The 26,016-nt window shown below is 37.6% G+C and overlaps 1 protein-coding gene across 22 annotated transcripts in view; it reads right to left on the minus strand.

Annotated features, from left to right (window-relative positions):
- The window catches only part of CADPS2 (calcium dependent secretion activator 2), a 593,917-nt gene that overhangs the window by 46,281 nt on the left and 521,620 nt on the right, over positions 1-26,016 (minus strand). For 8 of the 22 annotated variants that reach the window (XM_073328216.2, XM_073328214.2, XM_073328210.2 and 5 more), the window contains 5 exons: positions 25,806-25,925; positions 19,183-19,338; positions 14,314-14,461; positions 13,201-13,215; positions 5,500-5,574 (listed from right to left, as the gene is read on the minus strand). In XM_073328216.2, the coding sequence (XP_073184317.1) occupies positions 5,500-5,574; positions 13,201-13,215; positions 14,314-14,461; positions 19,183-19,338; positions 25,806-25,925 (514 nt within the window). Of the gene's footprint in view, positions 1-5,499; positions 5,575-8,633; positions 9,108-13,200; positions 13,216-14,313; positions 14,462-19,182; positions 19,339-25,805; positions 25,926-26,016 lie in introns of those variants that run through there. The other 14 variants (XM_073328209.2, XM_073328208.2, XM_073328215.2 and 11 more) reach the window with 5 other exon arrangements.

Consider the following 26,016-nt stretch of genomic DNA (forward strand, 5'->3'; position numbering starts at 1 on the left):
AGGATTCTTTCTGCAAAATGTTAGTCAATACTATTCTGAAAAGACCCATTGCTGGAGGGACTGATCTCAGAAACAAACACCAGGCCCATGTTTTCAACACTAACATGTTATTAAAATGAGTATATTAAAAGAATGCATTGAAATCCCAAAGAAATCAAGTTAAATACAAGGCTTAGTTATGAGGCTGGTGATTGTGTCTTTAGCTGTTTCCTGTGATCTCTCTACATAGACCTGAGGGACTATATAAATACTTCTGGGTATACTTTGCATTTTCAGGTCTTCTGGGGTTGTCAGGATGAGACGCTGAGATTGCTTTGTTTCACTGCTCTGTATTATTCATGTGATTTGTTTAACATTTTAGCATGGTAAATCTTGTTTGTGAAATTAGCAATTTAATCTTTACTACATGAAATCTCATTGAAATAAAAAGGTATCAGCATCCTTTTCATTTCTGAAGGAAATCATTACAGATAAAAGCAAACAGTAAAAGGTAAATATTCTAAGCAACAAGGTTTATTTCCCTGTTAAAAATATAATACACTGGTGATAACTCAAAATAGTGTGATTAATTAATACCATCTTTGGATCCAGTACATAAAAGAATATGGATGTTATAACGACAGCTGTTGGTTCTTGCTGACTAAGAACAACAATGATATATCAACTTTGCTTTGAATCTTCACTCTTTGTCCCTTGGAATGGAAGCAACCAATACAATTTGCTGATCTCACTGGGCATCTAAGCTCTGTATTCCAACAGGAAGAGATAGCTGGGCTTTCAGTGATCAGCCAATCACAAAGAATGCTTCCCCCCAGTTTCCTAGGCTTCAGCATCCTGTAACAGTATCAATGCTGCAGTAAAATGTATCTAAAAATTCCCTTCATATCTAATTGCAACAGCAATTGAAGTAAGCAATCTTAAAGATCTGCCAGGTTATGCTGTCAGGACAACATATTAGGAATTCATGACTGTTGCTGGAAAATCATGAAAGGCAGCCCATCTCCACATTATGGAGATGCTGGTCGCTGTTCCATAATTAAGGATGAGTTTTGCACTTAAAAAAGGGGATTCAACATCTTTGTTAATTATGAAAAATACAGCATATACTTCCCAAAATTACAACACTTTCTTTTACAAAATAGAATTAATTTTTTAATAATTTACAAGTAAACCCATTAAATAGGTTAGGGCCAAAATTAATTAAAAATATGACCTTTAAGAAATTGAGCAACCTGTTTTGGACCTTTTTTGTCTCATACTACCTTAAAAATGGAACAACATAGACTTCAAACTTCTCACGTAGTTTATATTCAACTGAAATCTTGTGCATATTAGCTATATTAAAAGGTTTTTTAAAATGTTTAGTGGTCATCTTTGCCATTATCCTTTATAACTGAAAATTTCTCCTTCAGTAGAGTCTGAAGAATGATGTTCCAATGTGACTATCTGCTCTCTTTCAAAATGGCCACCATCTCCCATTGTTCTCAAAGGAAAAGAAGCCTCAGGCTATCCTTAGCAAAGACGGCCACAATTTTCATTCACCTGCTCCTCATAGTGTTGTTCTTTGCCTCCTGAGATTTTGAGGTGACTATTTTTCCTGAGCACGTCTCTCTTTCAATCAAATTGGAAACAATAGCAGGCTGGGGCTATTTTTAAAGGAGGTAGCCTTAACTGTGTGCAGCCTGTGGCCTCAGTCTACTTGAAAACAATGATTTAAGATTGATATTTCATACCTTCAAATAATCAGAAAAATAAAATGGCATATTCTCTTTGGGTTTCTTGTTTCATGTTCATGTATGAGACTTTTAACAATAAAAAAAAACCTAAGGCAATTCCCAGCCAAAAATATGTTAAAATGGAGCTAAGATTGAAAGTACATATCGGTAAAGTGGAGTAAAATACATCACAGAGATGCTGTAATTATCCCCCCTGAAAAAAACTGCTTTATATACCAAGAAAATCTCAAGAGTTAAGGTTAAATTTAAAACAAAGCAAATATGCACTCTCAACCTTAAATCCATTTGAACGTAATTTTTGCTGGGGAGTTAGGAATGATGGGGCTATATTCAGCAAAACTGGTGCAAAGCTCCTTGTCCTCTGCTGGAGTCACCCTTGCAAAAGGGAGGCAATTGTTTCAGCTGCTGTCCTGTATAGATTTGACGCCTGGAAGGGTGGGACGGTATCTTTATCTTCTTCCAGGGCTCCAGGAAGTTAATTGGAGGGAGTCTGTAAAACCAGTGAATCAGTAGATCCCCTAACTGCCCATGCCAGGTCCCTTTTTTGGCCTGTGATATACACTTATGTCATGCACAAATAGGGGTTTTTGCAAGGCAAGTAGGTGAGCCCCAAAATGTTGCTTGTGCATTAGTGGAGACTCTCCAACGCAACAGGTTGATTAGTTATTATTTCTATGATGTCTTCAACATGAAAAATGCTACGTAAGTGCTAAATATTTCTATCATTATTTCATTTTGGTTTTACAGCTCCAGTTCTGCAAAGCATTTAACAGTTAGGATGCTGGTGTGTTGAGGCCACTGCTGACCAACATTGTCTGTTATTTCTTGGCTTATACTTAGATTGTAAACTTTTTAGGGGAGGAACTCTCTTTTTGTTCTATATTTGTACAGCTCCTTGTCCATGACTGGGGCTCCTATTTGCTACTATAACACAATAAATAAAAATAATAAATAAATAACCAACTGCATGTAAACCATTTTTATGTAAGAATGGACTTAAGCACATACCTAAGTACCTTGTTGAATCAGGGCCTAAATAAGGTCAAACTTGCAGCGTAACCTATTTGCTAATGTCCTGTGAATGTAACTTTTACATTTTACATTCTTAGCTTTTTTTTATAGTTCATGGGCTAAACTCATCAAAGTGTGACCTAATGGAGGTTGCTGTGGTGGAACCTCTACCAGATGGCTAGGTTGAAATCACACAAAGTATCCACAACCTTAGTATCAGATCAGGAGCATAAGTGTCCAGCCACCTCATCATAAGATATTTGTTCATGTAGGTGGGGTTATTACATACCCAAGTACACTATTTATGTACACAGATTTAGGTTTAGTGAAAGAGTAGCTAAAAATTGGGATCCAAATGTCTAATGATGTGGGCGTGTGCGTGCACCTTAAACCACTTCAGCATTGTTGAGAAACTAGAGAAAATCAATAGTCACTGTTCTCAGCTCACTTTCCTGTAAGCTAACATTATTTTCATAGCTGTGGGAATATTATCCGTTATGCTTCTGTTTTGTCATCAGAAGGCGCAATGCAAATAGAAACTCTTGGTAAAGAAAACCAGCTATGCTAATTTCTGCCCCATCAAAATAGTAAGTAATTTGTCAACAAAAAAAAAGACAAAATCTGTGGGAAAGAAAATCTTATTTCAAACTTCTGTAACGAGTATAAATAAAGGAACGAACAACTCTAAATTCCACAATGTTTTAAATACTTTGCATACTAGAATATTTTAAACATAGTTTCCAGGAATAAATATCATGCTAGCGCATTAAATGTTTTAAAATGAAAAGTAGTTAAATATTTAACTTTCAAACTTAGGACGAACTTTCTTACTAAAGCAAATTTTCCTCTTACACATAAATCCAAATACTCTTTCCATGATTTTGAGAATTTCTCTTGTCACATTTGCTAACTATAATAATAAATGTCTTTTTATACAATAGCTTATTCTCTTTATAGCTGAAGCCTGAGGCAGTGGCCTTGAATATCTTGTAAGAAGTTACAGGAAAATTTTTAATGGGAGGTTGTGTGAGAGTCTTCTTTCCTTCTTCTCTGGGGTGCTACATTACCCTTTGATACCTTGTCTACACTAAACATTTTATGGGAAATCACCCTCTGCTGCACTACCACCAATGTATTTCCAGGGGCATCAATGATACAGTGGTAAACACGCCTGTAGCCCGTCTAAAATAGCGCTCCCATCATTGCTACTGCTGGTGGAGATACACCAATGACAGTGCCTAGTGGGAGTTATCCCCAAAAAGGCTAATGTAGACACAACGTTAGAGGTGTCACTTCCCCATCAGCTTCAAATGACTACTTCCTTGGCAGACTTTTGGCCATCAGTTCATTTCAGAATGGAAGTATAATCCAAGAAATACAACTCCCAGAATCCAGTTGTGCTGCCTGCAGCCTCAATACACTTTCTTTAAAATAAACACTGATTTTGCAAATTTTTCTGCTTTGATTGGCTACGTTACTCAGAACTCTCCTTCCATATGTCCACAACAAATATTGCCATCTCAGCTTCTGACTCTGTTCCATATGCCCACCACCTAGTCTCAAATATTAAATACACTTTAATTTAAGGAAGAATTACTTTTATGGGAGTTCTCTTTCTCTCTCTGTTTACATACATACATTTACTGAAGAGATGAGTCCTCAGTGAGGACTAACTGCATGTAATGCTTCAAATTGTAAAGTTCATTTCAAAATTATATATGCATCCAAAATATTTAAATCTCTTTACAAAAGAAAAATTATATTTTTTGTGCCTTCTCATAATCCAGCCAAGGGTGATCAAATTTTGCTCAAATTTCCAAAAAAAGTCCATCGGCTTATGCCCAATTATGAGAGATGTTGGTTAAAAGGGAAAAAAATTCAGGAAGTTGTGAACAAGAGAAGACAAAGTCATAATGGAGGTCTGTATAATATTCTTTCTTGGTTCCTCATTAATCAATTAAGGCACCACATACTTATAAATCTTTTATCCTAATCTTGAAAAGCTGACATCTCTGGAATGCATTAATTGTTTAAAGTGCACAGATGTTGTATTTAAAACAGGAGAACATTTATTTTAAAAGCTATATACTTTCCCAATATTATTTGCTACTTTCTTTACTACTCTTGGAATTGTCTGTGGTTGAGGGTTTTTTTCCCCTCCTACTGTGTATTTTGTGAAGCACTCTAGGATCCTAAGTGGTGCCACAATAATAAAAATATGATTTAATCTTGCTGCACTTAAAAACATCCTCTAAGTATTTAGGATGAAGAAAAAGTAAACAAAAATGCTATTCAGATTTTTTGTGTGGCCCATCTCTAAATTGAAAAGTGATTTAAATAGTACTTAAAAATGGACAGAAAGTTTTCTTCATGTACTCAATGAAACAAGTAAGGAAATAAAGACACAATTAATAAAGACAATGTTAACATACTCAGAGATACAATGTTAATATACTCAAAGGTGTTGGTGCTACTGGCTGCCAGTAGCCATGAAGGAGCTGCAATATAAACAAAAGAGAAACTACTCTGATTAGCAAACTACTCAGAAAGCTTTCTCCAGGTGAGAGTCTAATCAATTAAATTCTGTAACATTCATAATAACTTGGGTGATCGCTATTTACGAATCATATTTGTCCAATCTCATTGTAGAAAATACAGAATGAAATGCATTCTGTTTAAGGACATTTTTGACAACCCGTGATTTAAAATGTGTTTGCCATTCTAAAACAAATCAAAATCGAAATATGTTTACCTTTGAAACAAGAAGTGAAATAATTTCTTTAACAGTTTCTTCAATCAAGTCATCTATTTTTGAATGGTATTGTTGCTGCGTTTTAAAAGACAAAGAAAGCATTAGTGTGTATACGAACACAACACTTTTGTCATAAGTCATAAATGGTACAAAGCTGCTAACCCTGACAGATCAGATTCACTTAAAATTATCATTTTGAACATCAGAAGAACAAAACATTGAAAACGATCCACCCAATCAACACTTTCTTACATTTTGTGCTGAAAATTTTCCCATGTACACTGTTGAGTTAAGCAGCTAATGGGGTTATTATTTAGATGAATTGAGTTCTTATTCTTATTCAGGCGAAGGAATGTGAAGGATACTTTTTGTCTTCTCCTCTATAATTAAGGTGGCCATGTATTTTTTTTTTCTAAAGGGTTGGTATAGCTGGAGAAGCAAAAGGACTAGAAAAAGATTTAATTAATACAGCATTTCATGTCTGACAACTCTCATTCATAAGTTATTTTAAATGTCCTCTAGAAATAAAATGAGCTCCCAATTGTTCATCCTAAAAGGGCCTTTTTGTCAGCTTAGTGAGCTGCAGTTTATACAAACCTTACATTACGCTCAAGCAAGGACAAAATTAAAATTTCATCAACAAAGCTGAATAGATGGTAACAAATTAATAGTCCACAGAAGGCATAATAAAACAGTCCTCATTCTTCAAAGCTTTTTTTCCTGCTTTTTCACGGAAAAAGATGTTTTTAAGTAGGTGCTATTTAAAATAAACCTGAAAGACTTTTATGCTTTCTTTGGATAATACTACAGAGCTCCATCCTGAAATTAACAGGAGCTAGAACTTCTATTCTGCTGTGAAGGGACATCAATTTAAATAGTAATTCTTCCTTTAAAAACATTTATCTGACAGCAAAGATTGTCCTCAATAGCCACTTCACAGAAAATGTGACTTGTAAAGACTAACCCTATCTTGATAATTCAAGGCTACTTGGAACAGCTAATAACATAATGCTTGGAGTAAAAGTACTGAGGTCAACATAAATATTAGCCTAGCGTAGCAGCTGCCGGATGAATAGTTTTCTAAGATGTAAGTTTTTGAAGGCCATTTTTCTTCTGTCTCAAAGTTTCCATACAAATCAAAACATTAAATTGGATCTGCTTAATATGCTCAGGAAATGATTTTCCAAACAATAAATACTTACAGTATCTGCATTCGAATTAAAGTAGCATAGGTGTATGTTATGTAACTTCTCAATGCCCCAAGTACTTTTTATTGCATGTTGAATCAATATTTTTAAAAAAATTCTCCCTTTAAAATGCATATAATTGAATATATAGCTCATGAAGATCTCAATGCACACCTCATTCACTCTGAAGAGTGAATGAACCTAATGCAAATACACAGAGAAGCTTTCTGTGGCTGCAGTATGGACAAGTTGCTGGCCTTTGTCCTACATCCAAGGGGGAAATTATTAATTTTTTGAACAGCATAAAATTTTGTTGACACTTTAAGGGCCCAATTCAGCCAAAATAATCTGTGTCTTTTGTTGTTATGCAATCCCAGCAGACAGTGGATCCTGCCTCTCCAGCAGAAGTATCCAAAAATTGATTTCTCACAGATGTCACCCCATATCGCCTCAACTTTAGTGCCACCGCTGACAGTTGCAGAGTTACCCAAAAGTTCATGCAAATTACCTCCACTTCTAATGCCCCAAATCCTTATATTTTCATTTCCCTCCATTCTCCTGTCCCACCGCTATCCTGATTACCTATGATTTTGCAGGAATTGGGAGTTAATCTATTGCAGGCTAAAGTAACTCTCATAGGAATGAGTTGAGAGAAGGGAGTTCAGGCAACCCCAAATGTTCAAAAATCATGATACAAGATTTTCAGAGAATGAGATATTTTTTAATAAAAACTGGGATTATTTTATTTGCTTCCTGGTTTGGAACTTTTAAGGTTAATGTTTTCAAGTTTTTCTCTGCAACCATGAGGGCTATAAACTTTTTTTGTTTTTTTAAAGCTGGGGTTCTCATGTAATCATTTGAAGCTGGAGCTTCAAGAGAAACATCAAACACTATAAACTTGTAATAAAACTGTGAGTGTTGGCAATGCTGCATGCATGATCCTTGCCCAACAGTACAGTTTCTGAAATTATCTAGAAGAGATATTTATGGCAACGTTTGGCCTCCACCTCTCTAAACTCGCCCTTGTGAGACCAATGGATAGTATAAATGATTCTCTCTGAATAGATGAAGGAATTGAAAGTCAGAAAAATAACACACCTTTAGTCATTTTAAAATTCTTCCTTGGCTGATGTATTGTTCATTTAGGGGCTGGGAGGGTAGACAAAGCAATTTACAGAACTGAACTAAATTGAGCACTGGGGGAGTGATAGCTCAGTGGTTTGAGCATTAGCCTGCTAAACCCAGGGTTGTGAGTTCAGCCCTTGAGGGTGCCATTTAGGGATTTGGGGCCAAAAAACGGGGGGGGGGGGAGAGGAATTGGTCCTGCTTTGAGCAATGGGGTTGGTCTAGATGACCTTCTGAGGTCCCTTCCAACCCTGATATTCTATGAAGAAAATCTCCTAGCATCATTCCTGAGATCCCTGAAGGAGACATTGCAGAATGTGGCATCCCAAAGGCTCTGGGATATTTTCTTCTCAAAAAATGTGATCAGCTGCAGCCAAAGGAGGTCTATAGAGTGTCAATGGGGAGACTATTTTCAGCAGTGGTGAACTTACCATGAGCTAAGAACATATAAGATTTCCCTTTCTGGACCAGACCACTGGTCCTTCAGGTGTGGCTGACTCTAACAGTGATAATAACCTCATGCTGGGGAGGAAGACAAAAATACTAGGGCTGTCAAGTGATAAAAAAAATTGTGATTAATTGCTCGATTAAAAAAATTAATCACAGTTAATAGGGAGATTAATCTCACTGTTAAACAATAATAGAATACCATTTACTGAAATATTTTTGGATGTTTTCTACATTTTCAAAGATATTGATTTCAATTACACCACAGAATACAAAGTGCTCACTTTATATTTATTTTTATTACAAATATTTGCACTGTAAAAAACAAAACAGTATTTTTCAATTCACCTAATACAAGTCCTGTAGTGCACACTCTTTATCATAATAGTTGAACTTACAAATATAGAATTATGTACAAAAAATAACTGCATTCAAAAATAAAACAATGTAAAACTTTAGAGCCTACAAGTGCACTCACTCCTACTTCTTGTCCAGCCAATTGCTCAGACAAACAAGTTTGGTTACAATTTGCAGGAGATAATGCTGCACGCTTCTTGTTTACAATGTCACCTGAAAGTGAGAACAGGCGTTCGCATGGCACTGTTGTAGCCAGTGTTGCAAGATATTTACGTGCCAGATGTGCTAAAGATGTGTCCCTTCATGCTTCAACCTTTCATGCTTCATGCTTCAACCACCATTCCACAGGACATGCGTAGAAGCTGATGACAGGTTCTGCTTGATAACCATCCAAAGCAGTGCCAACCGACGCATATTCATTTTCATCATCGGAGTCAGATGCCACCTGCAAAAGGTTGATTTTCTTTTTTGGTGGTTCGGATTCTGTAGTTTCTGCATCAGAAAAGAGCTTTAAAGAGTTCTGAAAGCATACACCAGACCTTGTCCCTCTCAGATTATGGATAGCACTTCCGATTCTTAAACCTTGGGTCAAGTGCTATAGCTATTTTTAGAAATCTCACATTGGTACCTTCTTTGCATTTTGTCAAATCTGCTGTGAAAGTGTTCTTAAAACGAAGAACATGTGCTGAGTCATCATCCGAGACTGCTATAACATGAACTATATGGCAGAATGCAGGTAAAACAGAACAGGAGATGTACAATTCTCCCCCAAGGAGTTCAGTCACAAATTTAATTAACAATTTTTTTTTTAATGAGCATCATCAGCATGGAAGCATGTCCTCTGGAATGGTGGTCGAAGCATGAAGGGGCATACTTATGTTTAGCATATCTGGCATGTAAATACCTTGCACACTGGCTACAACAGTGCTGTGCAGATGCCTGTTCTCACTTTCAGGTGACATTGTAAATAAGAAGCGGGCAGCATTATCTCCTGTAAGTGTAAACAAACTTGTCTGTCTTAGCAGTTAGCTGAACAAGAAGTAGGACTGAATGGACTTGTAGAGTCTAAAGTTTTACACTGTTTTGTTTTTGAGTGGAGTTATGTAACAAAAAAAATTTACATTTGTAAGTTACAGTTTCACGATAAAGAGATTGCACTACCGTACTTGTATGAAGTGAATTGAAAAATACTTTTTTTTATCGTTTCTACAGTGCAAATATTGGTAATAAAAATAATAATATAAAGTAAGCACTGTAAACTTTGTATTCTGGGTTGTAATAGAAATCAATATATTTGAAAATGTAGAAAAACATCCCAAAATATTTAATAAATTTCAATTGGTATTCTACCGTTTAACAGGGTCATTAATCGTGATTTTTTTAAAATCATGATTAATTTTTTTTAAATCATATGAGTTAACTGTGATTAATCGACAGCCCTAAAATATACTCATACTGCACTTGGCCACCTGTGCATTACTGCATTTGGAAAAGAGAGGAATTCTTTTCCAATTCTTGTGATGATGAGTTTACATTTTGAAGCTATACCTGACCACATCTTGTTCAATATTATATTATACTCTGTATTATTTTCTGTTCCATTTAGGTGCACCCAAGTATCCTATTTGGTTTTTATTAAACTGTTGAAGCACGTTGGACTAATATTTTTATTGTTATCACCGGTGAATCCCAAGTCTTTTTCCTTGGAGGTTCTTGGAAATCAATATCCCACCACTTTATGAGTTTAAACTACTATTGCCAGTGTGTATTTATATTACATTTCCTCTGGTCTTTTACTGCCAAGCCACATGAAGTGTTTTAATCCTTCTCGAGTTAATCAGAATCCTTTTTGGATTGTACTAATCAAAATTACCATGGAGTCATTGACGAAGTTCATCCGAACTTGCTGCCCACCATTAATAAATATATTAAGAAGCATTAGCCTCAATACACTCCACTATTCAGTTTTCCCAGTTTAAGGAATAGTTGAAGAAGAATGTCTGCCTTCAGTCCTTTACAAGAATGACAGGGTAATGAGAAAAAGAGGACTTGTGGCACTTAGAGACTAACAAATTTATTTGAACATACGCTTTCGTGAGCTACAGCTCACTTCATTGGATGCATTCAGAGGAAAATACAGTGGGGAGATTTATATACATAGAGAACATGAAACAATGGGTGTTACCATACACACTGTAAGGAGAGTGATCAGTAAGGTGAGCTATTACCAGCAGGAGAGAAAAAAAAACTTTTGTAGTGATAATCAAGGTGGGCCATTTCCAGCAGTTGACAAGAACGTCTGAGGAACAGCTGAGGGAGGGGGAGGGAATAAACATGGCGAAATAGTTTTACTTTGTGTAATGACCCGTCCACTCCCAATCTTTATTCAAGCCTAAGTTAATTGTATCCAGTTTGCAAATTAATTCCAATTCAGGAGTCTCTCGTTGGAGTCTGTTTTTGAAGTTTTTTTGTTGAAGAATTGCCACTTTTAGGTCTGTAATCGAGTGACCAAAGAGATTGAAGTGTTCTCCGACTTGTTTTTGAATGTTATAATTCTTGACATCTGATTTGTGTCCATTTATTCTTTTACGTAGAGACTGTCCACTTTGACCAATGTACATGGCAGAGGGGCATTGCTGGCACATGATGGCATATATCACATTGGTGGATGTGCAGGTGAACGAGCCTCTGATAGTGTGGCTGATGTGATTAGGCCCTATGAAGGAAGTCTCATGCTTTCAGAGTAAGAACCTGAGATAGTTCCCTATGCTGCTGCTGAGAGGGGATGATGAAGGGAGACTGGAGCTCTAGAGACTGCAGTGCCACATGGGAGCGGCACAGGAAGATTTCTGAAGAGCCCTTTGGCAAGGACTGAAGCTCTGATGGCTTTGAGAGTATTTGGCTGGCAATGCAGGAGGCCCTCTTTAAGTGTTCCTGCCCTGAGAAGGGAAGTGGAATGGAATGGATCGAGATAGTGGGGCTGTTTACCTTCTATGTGAAAGGCCTTCATGGAAGTGCTGCCTTCCCTGAGGAGGAAGTGGGAAGCCTATTCTCAGGACATTGCCTGAAAAACAAGTAGGGGTAGAGGTGGACTCACTACTATGGGCTGAGGTGAAGCGGTGCTGGAGTCTCTGGGGTTGGCTCTGATGCTATTGGTCTTGTGTTGACGTGCTCTTCTGCCTCCCCTGAGAGGTGAGGGAGATTCCAAAGCTGTCCGACTCAGTCAGTCTTGAAAGGGAGCAAGAATCATAGAATGATAGGGTTGGAAGAGACCTCGAGAGGTCATCTAGTCCAATCCCCTGCTCAAAGTAGGACCAACTCCAACTAAATCATCCCAGCCAGGGCTTTGTCAAGCTGGGCCTTAAAAATCTCTAAGGATGGAGATTCCACCACCTCCCTAGGTAACCCATTCCAGTGCTTCACCACCCTCCTAGTGAAATAGTGTTTCCTAATATCCAAACTAGACCTCCCCCACTTCAACTTGAGACCATTGCTTCTTGTTCTGTCATCTGCCACTGAGAACAGCCTAGTTCCATCCTCTTTGGAACCCACCTTCAGGTAGTTAAGGCTGCTATCAAATCCCCCCTCACTCTTCTCTTCTGCAGACTGAATAAGCCCAGTTCCCTCAGCCTCTCCTTGTAAATCCCGTGCCCCAGCCCCCTAATCATTTTCGTTGCCCTCCGCTGGACTCTCTCTCGTCCACATCCCTTCTGTAGTGGGGGGACCAAAACAGGACACAATACTCCAGATGTGGCCTCACCAGTGCTGAATGGAGGGGAATAATCACTTCCCTCGATCTGCTCCTACTATTACAGCCCAATATGCTGTTGGCCTTCTTTGCAACAAGGGCACACTCCTGACTCATATTCAGCTTCTCGTCCACTGTAATCTCCAGGTCCTTTTCTGCAGAACTGCTGCTTAGCCAGTCGGGCCCCAGGCTGTCGCAGTGCATGGGAGTCTTCCTTCCTAAGTGCACAACTCTGCACTTGTCCTTGTTGAACCTCATCAGATTTCTTTTGGCCCAATCCTCCAATTTGTCTAGGTCACTCTGGAGCCTATCCCTACCCTCCAGTGTATCTACCTCTCCCCCTAGCTTAGTGTCATCTGCGAACTTGCTGAGGGTGCAGTTCATCCCATCATCCAGATCATTAATAAAAATGTTGAAGAAAACCGGCCCCGGGACTGACCCCTGGGGCACTTTGCTAGATACTGGCTGCCAAGAGAGACATAACAACTGTGGCACCAAGAACAAGTCACAGTACCACTGCACAGCCATGCTCAGAGTACTTCCTGCCCATTCTTGTGTGTTCTGCTCCAGGAGGATCTGAAGGCATCTGCCTGTAGCAGGGCAGAAGATAAACAGAAGAAATTTCTGGAACCAGCCTGAAGAGAGATTTCAGCTGGATGGGGTGAGAAGAAATTTGGTGATGGTGACTGATCACTGCCTAACAAGTTCAAACAGCAGAGGAAGTCCCTCCAGCCCATGTTGCTGAATGAGCAGGAACAGTAATAGCTAGTTTATAACAAGCATTGAATATAGACAATTCACAAAGAACAAGTAGTTTCTAAAATGAAAGGCACTTACCCACTGACCAGCAAACTGGATCAAATCATGGAAAATCAAAGTAGAAAAAGCAGATAACAGGGGGAAGAACAGGAAAATGATGAACATTTCATTAAAATGCAAAATTAATTATGGCTAAAATGCTAACTTAAATAGATGAGCTAAGGAAATGAGGAGCAAGCATGCCCACCAAGACAACAGAAAAGGGCAATCAACAGAAATGAATAAAATAAAAATAAAACTGCCTGTAACAATGGTGTGATTATATATATATATTTCTGCACAAGGCAGGAATAATTGTTGGTGTCAAATTCTGACAATTGGTTTCCCTCCCCCACGAAAACCCAAACAAACAAAATTACACCCCCACCCGCACCCATGTACATCAACAGTGCAAAAGCAGTATTAATTGTGCATCAGTATTCCGGATGGCCTAGAGACCACTATTGCCCCCTCACCACTGCACAGATTATTCCGGACAAGAGTGGGAGTATTCTATGTACAAAGGGATGGGGGAGTAGCCAAGTATGGATATACATCCACTCAAAAAGCATGGCCATTGCCCCGTCATAGAGTCTCTCTCTACAGCCCCATTTGTACAGCACCCAAACAATGGCCTCTACACAGGTTCTGGAAGAGCAAAAGTTAAAGGTTAACAATTGTACTCAATGATTCTCTCCTCTAGTTAACATTTTTCTTGTGCACTTGTAGGTGCAAACGCCAGCCAGAGCATTAAAAGAACCAATTAAATATAAATCTAATCAGATGAACAGGTTACTATAAAGAATGATGCTTTGGCTCAGTTGTGCTATTAAGATGCTGTCATAAACAAGGTTGGTTTTTAGATGCAACTCAGGAGAAGCTCTGGGATGGATAGTGCAAAATCCCTCCTGGTGTCTCCCTGAACACAGAAAAATTATGGACTTTCCTCTGTCCATTTGGATGGAATAATGGGGGACAGTTTGCACCCTCAGTGATACTCAGATACTTATATAAACAAAATTAAAACTATGTGACACATTTCAGAAGACAAAATACACGAATAAAAAACAAAGCTATTTTAATCAATCTAGTAAAGACAGTCCACAGTGCTAGACACCCCTGATTAATCTAAACGTACACAATTCCACCTACCTCTTGCCCACCATCCAGAATGCAGAGTTTAGCAGTTTGCTTTTTGGCATCAACTAAAACGTTAAACATCGTACACACGGAGGCAGGAATACGCAAGTCCATTGATTTGTTTGTCTTTTGCAGCTTGAGTTCAAATGCAATTCTTGTTCTATTTATTTAAACATGAATTCACAACATGAAAGTTTGTCATAATTCCAGACAACTGACATGTAAAAGCAAAAATCTCACTAAATGTGTTAATTTAAAAATTAAGTCTGTGAGCACCAGGTGGAAGCATGTAGGAACACAATACTACAAGAAGTAGAGTAAAATATTCATCTGTTCAGTAGAACACGAAAGTAATCTCAAAATTCTGCTTTGATTTAGCTAAATAATGACTGGTAGGCAAAAACATAATACATTTAACAATATGCTTCCTAATCCATTATCTGTGAACAAGTTTCAAGCAGTAAAAATATAAAGCTCAAAGAAATATTTGGATCTTCTGCATTAAAACGTAACAGCTAATCTGTCATGTTAGGATACCACTTCTGATACATATGACTCAAAAATGCTCTTACAGCTTTAATTAAAAAAACCCAATCTTTAATAAAGAAAAAAGTGAGTTAAATTATTTCCTTTCATATTAAAACAAAGATAGATACACAAAGATCTGGCTCTCGTCTCATGCTGGTGTAAATCCAGAGCAAAATCACTGCAGTCAGTAGAGTTACATCAGAGAAAATTTATTGTGAGATCAGAATCAGGCCTATTTTATACAAATGTAAAATGACGGCTAAATCAAACATCTACGCTACTAGAGAAATATAATTCTTATAATCATTATAACAGTTTGTATAAATCAGCCTAAAAGTTTCAATTCATCTCTCCCCAAAAAACTTTCCTCATATGATTCTCCATTTGATTTGAGAGAGTGACAAGATTTCTCATGTGTCAGCTGCAATGTTATTGCTGTTTTGGGACCATTTACGGGTGTCTTGCACATGGAAACTCATGCTGAGGTGAAACTTTACATAGCTGAATTAGAATGTGCCCTATGGTGGGCACACAGAGGGCTACTGAATAAAGTTCCTACTCCATTGGAGATGAATTTACCGAAGGACAGCAATTTTCATGTTAAAGACTTAGCCATATGAGTTGTTTCTGAGAATCTTATTAACCCAATGCACCTGGAAGCCATCAGTCTTCCTGATTTGATAAAAAATAAGTCTAGATCTCATAATCAGGCCTTTGACATTTTCAGATTTGCCTATTGCAACAAGCTCTACAGTACCTGACGCCGAAGTGAAAAGCCAACTCAAAAGCTGTAGCTGATTCATCATGTGGCAGCTTGCGTCCTAACAGAGACCACTTGTAATGACAGCAGTGCACCAGTACTTCGCTACTATTACCTGATCCAGTTCCGATTTGCTATAAAAATGCTTTTCTTTAAAGTTCTGAACATACTAGGCCCAACTTGCTTACAGATAGCATTCCAGATATATGTTGTTGGAATAAACAGATGATGACAAATTCATTCATATGATAGTGTTTTTTGTGGGATTGTTCAGAATATGCCTCTTTTATATAACGGGTCACCTGGCTGAGTCCATAAAAGCCTTGTGAAGCAGCTGATATTGATCTCATGACATTTGTTGGAGTCAGCAGTGAGTAAAAGTAATTTCCCTGGTACACTGACCAATGAAGAAAACACACTGACTCTTGGGTAGGAATACAGTTGTATGTAAGAGATGATTGGGAAGGACTTTTGATGGAGCTTTACCACAAACAGATGAAAGAGTGGACCTTCAGGAAGTTCCACACTATGATCTGTTCTTCTTTTTATAAAAATAATAACTGCATTCTTGAAATCACTTGGAATGGTTTTAGGTTTCCAAGTAGAAATACAATAGTTGAAGATTGTGGATATTGTTCTGCCACCATGATGAAGCAGTACAGAGGATAAGCCTTCATATTTGGATAAGTGGTAAATTTGAGGTGATAAGCAGCTTTGCTAATTTTCTCCAATGACACTAGAGCTTGAAGTATTTTCTACCCATAGTAGCTTATTAGGCATTCTGTAAGTTCCATGCTCTTTAACCAGCAAGCCACAATTTCACATTGGCAGTCAATAATCTTGAACCACCTGCACTTTGTGGTGGAACATGTTTTCAGGACCACAGATGTAATTCATTCATTTACAGTGTCAAAAGATTTCTCTTCTACCAATAATTTTTGAATGCAAATCTTCTAAGAGTTGATTTTTAGTTAGATACGGAAGGAGTGATAAGTGAAACAATTTGCTTTTAGGCCACTTATCTCAGGTTCCTTCTTGTCAAACAAGACTAGACATATGGTTTTAAATCTTCCTATCACTTTGAAGGCAGTAACACAGACTTAAAAATTGGCCATAAAAAAGGTTTCTTTTCAAATGTGGGTTTTCAAGTTGCAGCCACAAAATTTGCATCTGGGCTCATTTCACATGTGAACCCCCATATTTCTGTCTGAGAAATCAGCAAATGAACACAGAAATAGGTACCTGAGTTAGTGATTGTTTATTTGCCACTCTAAATACCAATTTGTGCAAACTATTGTACAGGAAAAGTTTAGGCTTTTGAAATCTCAACCACTATGATCAGCACTAAGAGCTGTTCAGTATTTTTCAATTGATTGTTGATCTACCTTGTCAAAAAATTGTTTTTCATAATCATTCAGGCTTTTTTTTTTACAATTTTTTTTAAAAAACACCAGAAAAATGGTTATCAAATTGTTTTGTTTGCAGAAAAATTGTTTTTTTAATAATTGTTTTTTTCATATTGTTTCAACAAACAAAAATGTCAACAACCATTTTGATAATGTTATTGTTGATCTTTAAAGAAATATTAAAAATATCATGTCAAATTTTTATAAAATCAAAAATGGGTCCTTTTCAAATACATCAAAATTAAAACAACTTTGACATTTTACTTTTTTAATGAAATTAGATTTTTGTTTTTCAACCTAGCTCTAGTTAGATATATCTAGATAACATTTATCATAATTTATCAGTTATATTTTTAGGAGTTATATAAAATGTATAAACAACATTTAGCTTATGCTTATATTTAGCAGCAAGGATATTGTGATATATCTTTAAGATGCCTGAAACCATATTCTGTAGATCCTTTAGCAAGTTTGAAATGTACTTGCACTGTTCTATCATTTTGAAGTGTACATCTCAGTACAATCTGCTATCAATACAGCATTTGGCACCTCACTTGACTTTGATAATATGCAGATGATTTTTTAGGACTTTTGGGTGGCCTTCAAAAAGTATTTCTCAAACCTTCTTCCATTAACATATATACCAAACCACTATGATCTTGCCGCTACGCAGAGTGAGAGCCTTAGGATTCAATTCAGAGGAAGGTCAGCAAGATAATTTATTAGGACAGTCTCAAACTACAACCCAGATCTGTGAGGGATCTGTGTACATACTAGTGAATTTCAGCACTTATATAATTGTGTTTTACAAACAGTGGCTACTTAGTCATTATAACCCCCGGGTGATGCATTTCAGTATTATTATCCCAATTCTACATATGGGGATACTGAGGCGAAGAGGTTACATTGTTTGATGAAAGCCACAGAGTCAATGTCAGAGCCAAGACTGGAATGCAGAAGTCTCTTGCTCTCAGATCTGTGCGTAGTAGTCTACAAAACAATACTGCCTTTTATACTTTGTAGCCACCCTTCCTTGAGCCTAGAGACCCACTAACTACTCATCAGAAGAGACATTCAAGTAGCCAACAGGGAGCCAAGAGAGACTGTAGCTGACCAAGTGCTATTAGCAGTATCCCAGGTGGCACAGGCCCCCCCCAGTTTTAAATTGGTATAGGGTCACCCCCAAAATTGAAGAATATCTGAATATGGGTTTCATGAATCCCAAAGGCTAATCCTGGGTGGTATGATTATTGATAAGTCGTGAATAACCTGTACTGTTCAGTAAAAATCCATGTGACAAACTTTCATCCCAGTGATCGGTTTACATTAATTTATGTTTACATGTTCAAACCTACCTTTGAAAGGAATAGGGCCAGAAACTCACTTTAAAAAATAAAAAGCACCCATCTTATAATAGCTTTATGCTTCAGGATCAAAAGTGGGATCTGTGGTCTTTGCAGGCTCCCAAAATAGCCCTATTGTTTATTATTTGTTTTATCATAACGCTTAGAGTCCCACCCATAGATCAGGACCCCATTGTGCTCAGCGCTGTAAAAAAAACTCCACAGAACAAAAAGCCTGGCCCTGGCCCAAAGACCTTACAATCTAAGTATAAAACAAGAGACACCAGATGGATACAGACAGACAGATGGGGTTTGGGGTGGGTACAATGAACCAATGAGGCAATTTGGTCAGTGCGATAGACAGCGGTCTTAGCACATCATTGTCAAGCTTTCTGTAGGAATCATGGAAAAGCAGGGTTTTAAAGGAGGTTAATGAGGTGGCTTTGTGGGGAACGCCTCCCAAGCATGACAGGTAATATGGGAGAAAGCATAAGGGTACTTGTATGAAAATCAAAGAAGTGGGTGACAGAGACTGGTATCATGGACCAAATGGAGGTGGGATTTAACATCTCAATAGTGAATGACAGACAATAGGTAAGATAGGAACAGGACGTTGAGGACCTTAAAAGTGAAGGCAAGCAGCTTATGTTTGATGCGATAGAGAAGAGGGAGTCGGTGAGTGATGCAAAGAAAAGAATGACATGGTCAAAGCGATGGGCTAGGATCTTTGCAGTAGGATTCTACATGGATACCACACATCTAGATGTTCTCATTAACATTTCATGGATGTTCATGTCCAAATGTGTTACAACTTTTAACAGACAATTTCAAAATATAACTGTACCTTTTGACGCAGGCTTCTATCATATCACTGGCCATAAGTTTAAGTCTCTGCTCTAAATGATGGGCAAATTCTGGTTCTGGCCAGTGCAGATCGAAAACAAACATCTGCAGTGCATCAAGTTTCCAGAAAAGATCTTCTGATGTAGCTGAACCATTGCTATTAAGAAAAACAGAAGATAAATTTATAGGACATATGAAAAAAACACACAGAATAACTTGCAGAAGTAGAGTCCTCCCCTCCTTCCAGTTCACTTCTCACACGTAGCTCCCACAACACAGTTGGGTGTTGTTCCAAGAGCATTAGAGTGGTTGTGAAAGTCCTGTCCTTTTGATTTAATATGACTTCCCTAAGGGGTGAAACAAGTACATGAGTTCAACCCTGGTATCATGGAGGTGGGAGAGGGAAGTGAAGCAACCCAAATTCAAGAGAAGAGAAGAAAAATATGGGCAGAAGGAGTTTTATTTAAGAAAGAACTTTTTAACGACAGTGAACACTTTGCACATATATTTGCTTGCTCTCACAGCACGGGTGGGTAGACCTCCCATAGTACTGAAGAAGTGTAGTGTAGTAGAAGAGCCACACACAGACAGATACTCTCTTGACACATGCAGATTAACTCCCACTGAGGGAAGTAGTACAGAAGATCTCCAAAGCAAGGAAAAACAGAACTCACATTAATGTTAATAAACTTAACATGAGCAGAACAAAAGAAGAAAATGTCTCTATGTCATTTGCGGTTGCCACAATTTTAAAACTCTCCCTCCTGACCAACTCATAGGTTTTAATATATACATCTGCTCATCATTAATTACTGTGATACCATTACAATATTCAGCCGGAATGAACTCCTCCAAGTGTGCTAATAATGTGCCTATGCTCCAAAGCCTGAACTGCTATACTGAGAGTCATAATGCTATCCACATTAACATTCCAAGTAACAGATTTCAACATACTTCAGGAGCAAAAGTGACAAAAATTTAGTATAGCAGCCTTGACTCAGCATTTTAATTTATAAGTATTGCCATTTTCCTTCCTATATTCTCATAACAAAAGGCCATAATCATGAAGGGGTTGCATGCCTTCAACTCCCACTGAATGAGTCAATGGGAGTTGAGTGCACTCAGGACTGAGAGGGATCAGGGCCAAAAAAATTAGAGATGGAAAAGGCCTAAAATATCTACCTAATGAAGTTGGATTGTTACCTACAGTAATTTGCTAGTGGCTCTGTCTTCTCCATTTTTAAATGACTCAAGTATTGATGCTTCCCCACGTTCCTTACACTGACAGTCCACAGTTTAGTAGATTTCACCATTAGGGAGACTCATGATATTCTGCCTACATGTTCCTGCTTAATAACATTCAGTAACTCTTAGTTATACCTCCCTGTTACACCCTTGAAACAGAACAACAAGATCTCAGGAGACCAAAGACCTGTTGGGCTGACTAGGTTCCATCCTCAACCCCATCTTCTGTGTGTATGTTGCCTGTTTAGATTGCAAGCATTTTGAGGCAAAGACCCTTCCCTTGCACTGAACATAAAGCCCTTATTTACACAGTGGCAATAGTTTTTTAATATAAGAAAAACAAGAGTCCACCGTCCTGCTAGGGTAGGATTCTTCCTTACAGACGAATGAAATAACTCTACATGGTTATCAGATATCTCCCATATTCCCTGGTAGTGAGTTTGTCCTTATATATGTTACATTATATACAAACTTAGATCACAAAATAAGATAGTCAACTGGTATGGATGAGAAAGATGTGGAGAGAGTGTACTAACTAAAAAACAAGATGCGGGTGTGCGCATAAATACACTAACATATTTTCGTACAAAGTCTCAATGTATATTGACTTTGATGAGAGTGCCTATCTGAAAGTAAAGCACATTTATTTACCAAATGTGATAATCACTTCTCTCTATTTGATCTGCAGGGATTTTATGCATTTTAATTTTGTTCTCTTTAAATCATATTTCTGCTTAACAGGACTCCAAACTAAATGGAATCCTCTAAGACTCAGGAGGAATCATGTGCTCTCAAATATTGTCAATGTATTCTTATGCACGTTCGCTCCCTGGTGTCCACTTAAACTGGTTTCATTACATAGCCAAATAAGGTTTTACAATTATAATAATTATAATAATAGCCACTGGTTCTTGAAATTTGAGAGAAGCTCCGTAATAAACATTTCTTGTTTTTTATATGCTTCTGAACCACCATTCTTATTTATTATTTAGTTATATATTGCACAACGACATTCAGAACCATTTTTCTTAAAGATATAGACTAATATTGTATACTACTGACATAAAAGGAGCTGTGACAACAGAAAGAAATAGTGTATTCCAAAACCACACATCTGTCATTTGATTATTATTAACTATTACAGTAAATTACTCTGGAGGATTATGATTTTACACTGACAGACTAAGATTATTTGTACAATGGTATATACTTTATTTGGGCATGATTCTGCACTCTGATCTTAATCCAGTAAAGCACTTGGTCCAGTAAATCAGTACATACCTGCTTAAAGTCAAGAACATTCTTAAATTGATTTGCACTTTGTACACTGGGATCTAATACTGCTGGAGCAGATTGAGATTCAAGGAACTGTAACCAGCTCCTTGAGGTTCCTCCCTTTTCCTGCACCAGGCATATCTTGGTGTAGGAGAAAAGAATTAATTGTTATTAAGCAGTGAATTGACTGAGCACTGTACATAGGAAAAACTCCACAAAACAATGACTCACATACTGAGAGTCAAATTCATTGCTAGCGTAAGAAGTGGCCCTAACTCCATGGGGTTGTAGCTGCTTCTGCCAGTGGTGATGATTACAGTGACTGTGGAACATCTATTACGTATGTAACAGAGAAAATAATTTATAAATGGAACACTGGTATAATCAAAACAAGCCATAAATCCAACTTAAAAGCTAGGCTCAAAACTTGTAAAAGAGTAAAGATTCAAAACGGAAAGGAAATAAAAATTAGGTTTAGAGTAACGAATTTTAATTAACAAGTAGATTGTAAGAAAAACTCCCATTCTGGTTAATTAAAAGCTTCTACCTCCCCTCCCCCAAACACACCGTCCCAGCCCTCTCAACCTTTCAGCATGTTTTCCTTTGCTGAATCTGACGATAATTCACAGTGTTCTGCACGTCTAGCCAAGGTGTCCTCTGAGTTAACTTCTCATGGGACCAATCAAGCAAAATACTGACTACTACACACAGCACTTTACTCTCTTAATATCTCCCTAACCTTAACATGCAATGCCCCAAATGTACCATTAAATTATAGAACCAGCAAAAACAACTGAAAACACAGTAATGATGTTCTTGTGACAGTGTAAAGACAGAGAAGAGTACACATTTAGTGTTCCTAGACACACATTAAAGAGAAAAAATAACTTGTCAATGGAAATAGCAACAGAACAGCTACAGTGATTTAACATGGCCTGTATACAAAGTTTTATGGTAATGCTCAAAAAAGTAAGTGTAAATTATTAGTCACAGAGAGGAAAATAATTTCAATATCAATAACCCCACTTCAGCAAAGCACTTAAGCACATGCTTAACCGAACTACATGCTTAAACCCATCCTTATTCAGCTAAGCATTTGGCAAGTGCTTAACTGCTTTGTTGAAAGGGCTGGACTTAAACATGTGCTTCAGTGCTTTGCTGAATTGGGAACAACAGCTTTATGACCGGGACTTGGATGTTAGCAATGTATGCTAGAATATGAAACCATTTCTTGTCACTTCATAAAACAAAAAGGCTATGGTCAACTAGATAGATGACTTGACATTCTTCGAAAATATTTAAAAATAACTCAGTTAAATCATAGTTTCTGATGTGTTTTAACTCCTCATTGTATAACGAAATCTCCAGCCACTGAAAACAATTAACTATAAAAATGGCTAAAATGGCCAGCTTTTGCAATAACTTTAAAGGAATTAATCAAAAAATGTGATCTGAATTCCACTGAATGCCTGCCATCTACAATTTTGAATGCAGCGGTTTTGAATGGAATTTCATTTCCATATCAGCCATCAATGGATTAGAAAGATAACATCAATCACTGGTTTCTGAAAGGCATACAAAAAGGACTTCACACCCCAGACGATGTCCCAGCAGATGCTATTTTACTAGAATGTGCCATGGCACCAGATGCGGGTGGGTATGCCCCACAAGTGGGAATACACATACAGAGGCCACAGTGAAGAACATGTTATTCACTGTAATCTGCTCTCTCTCAAACACGATCTGAGTCACTTATCTTGAAACTGAATATTCTAAATTAACTCATGCCCTTACAAAGAACAATGCTACCGGGGTAGAAGGGACAGTGGCTGGCTGGCAGGCAGCTGTGCAGACAGCCCTGGAAGCATACTGAAGCTGCTAAGCAAGATGTCTCAGTGAGCTTGTACAATGCCTGGTGGGCTGTTTGTTACTGTTCCTTTCAGCAGAAGCGGCACTCTAGCCACTGCCTACAAGCACTTGGGGATGGCAGCACATGTACTAGCTGAATGCTGCCCTGGCGAACTGGATGTGAGAGTTGGCATGTTATTCATCCTTTGCTGAGCACTCTTGTGCATCATTGTGGCAGCTACCCTGAGATATTACAAATAGGAGGACTCTCCTTTATATCCTCTTCAAATAGTTACACGCCGGTGCAGCCGATGATAGAATTGGCCCTATGGCACTTGTACATCTTTAATAACACTCCCTCTCTCACTCATTTTTATTACAAAGATTATGCAAAATTATAAATAAACAAACAGATAAATTACATTAAGAGGACATTATTAAGCTTAGGAAATGCCAGAATTAGGATTTCTGGGTAAAGGCTTACAACGTGACTAAATTTGGGTGAGTTTCCATGGGGATGGCAAAAGGCACACCCCTCACACTAAGGCCACCCCCTGCCAAATTACAAGTTCCTGCTCTAAAGTCTTAAGGTACTACAACTGCTTGAAGAAAAGATCATCAGAATATTTTTTAACATAGGCAAAACAACGTATCTGCCCCTTCCTCCATTCTCAGAATGGCTGAACCCTTTTGGCTGAAATTTTCTGAAGAAACTTAGCCTGATGCAGACAACCAACATGGAAAATTTCAACCCAGTCAGTTACAGGTGGCAAAGTTATAAGTAACTAAAGACAGAGTCTTATAATACAAAGTGTTTGGCAGCCCTGCCTATAATACAACCAGTCCTTAATATCAGTAATTTGGGGAACCTACTATATATATTTTCCCAGGGGAAAACATCTGTGTGTAAAAACCTCCAACTCATGTCCACATATGTAAAATGCAAATTAAAATTCATTTTTACGGGGCAGAAGTGCTATAAGTGCAGATTGTTAGAAGACCACAGTTAAGAACATTAAGTCTCAAGAAAGTGTAAAGTGTGGAGGACACTGTTTAAGACAGTAACCTTCAAAGGACAGGAATAAGCAGGTCGGAAGAGTTTTGAAGGGCAAAACACCACTGAGTTGTGATTCAAAGCTGGAATAATGATTTATAAAGGCAAAAGTATGTAGGTGCAAACTTGCAGTGTTACAGTCAAAACAAAGGGTGTAAAAGCCTAAGGATGGGGAAGAAAAAGGTTGACAATTCCTTAGGGGAGCCAGAAAGAACAAATCCCATTACAGCTAATGAACAAGTGCCAAAAGTCTGTAGACACATTACTCAATACACTTGGCTACGTAATTCTTATCACAAACACAGAACTTCATGTGTGATAATGGATTTAGACATCTGCTTGTAAAAACAAACAAACAAACAAACAAACAAAACAAAACAAAAAAACCCCCTTGTTTTCCAAAACATTAAATTATCTTTAGCTTTAAAGGATATTGTCAAGATTAGTTTTCAAAATTTAAAAATATCTTCTGTTGTTGCTTCTACAAAACCCCCTCTTTTGAAAACTTATAAGTGAAACATGTTTCTTTACCCAAAACTATTTTCCTCAACTGTGCATGCACATCCATACTCATACACAAACAGGTAGACACACAAAGCTTCAGTATGTTATTTTGGGATTGATCAACTGGGCATGGGCTACTGGCTCCATTAAAAAAAACCAAGAAGCATGGTGAAAAAAAAAACACAAAAAGAAACTAATGCAGGTCAAATTTTGGACATACTAATCTTTAGTTTCCCGTTAAGATTGAGAATTTTTAAATCTAACTGGAATCTTGCAAACAAATGTTGAAACTGTTTTCTGAACCATTTTGCACATGCAATGAATTAGTCACATTCATGTGAAAACATGAAGAGCTATTGTAGTTTATGAAAACATGGTCTAAGAACAATGATTTTAATTTTTCTCCCCTGCTTATTAACTGAATAAGAAGAGCAGTTATGGCATTTAGACTGTTAACTGTACCACAACAAACCTTTGCCAAGTTGATTTTAAGTGAGATATTAGCTATAACATTGCTGTATTTTTATGCACTAAAAATGCACCACGCACTGACATTCCATGCTTGGCTCACAACTGAGAAATTATTGTTTCCAACTACACAATCCTAAACACCATGCAATCCAAATATCACCAGACAGGACACCAGCAAGGCCATGCAGAGCTGACGTACAGTCAGAAGATCAGTGAAGAATACACACGTGGAATCATATAAAGAAGCCATCCAAGTTGGTGCAGAAAAGCTAGGTATCTGTGGAAGATTAAGAGGGAAACTTGGAACTTTCGGAAGAGCTACATTGGGAAGACTGTTGGTGATGCTCCTGTGAAGAAATAAACAATGTAGGAATACAATAAAAAATAGAACTTACAGGACAATAGAGGATTAAAGCAAATTGGGTATAAAGATATAGG

This window comes from Lepidochelys kempii, chromosome 1 (assembly GCF_965140285.1).
Source record: "Lepidochelys kempii isolate rLepKem1 chromosome 1, rLepKem1.hap1, whole genome shotgun sequence".
NCBI classification, from domain to species: Eukaryota; Metazoa; Chordata; order Testudines; family Cheloniidae; genus Lepidochelys; species Lepidochelys kempii.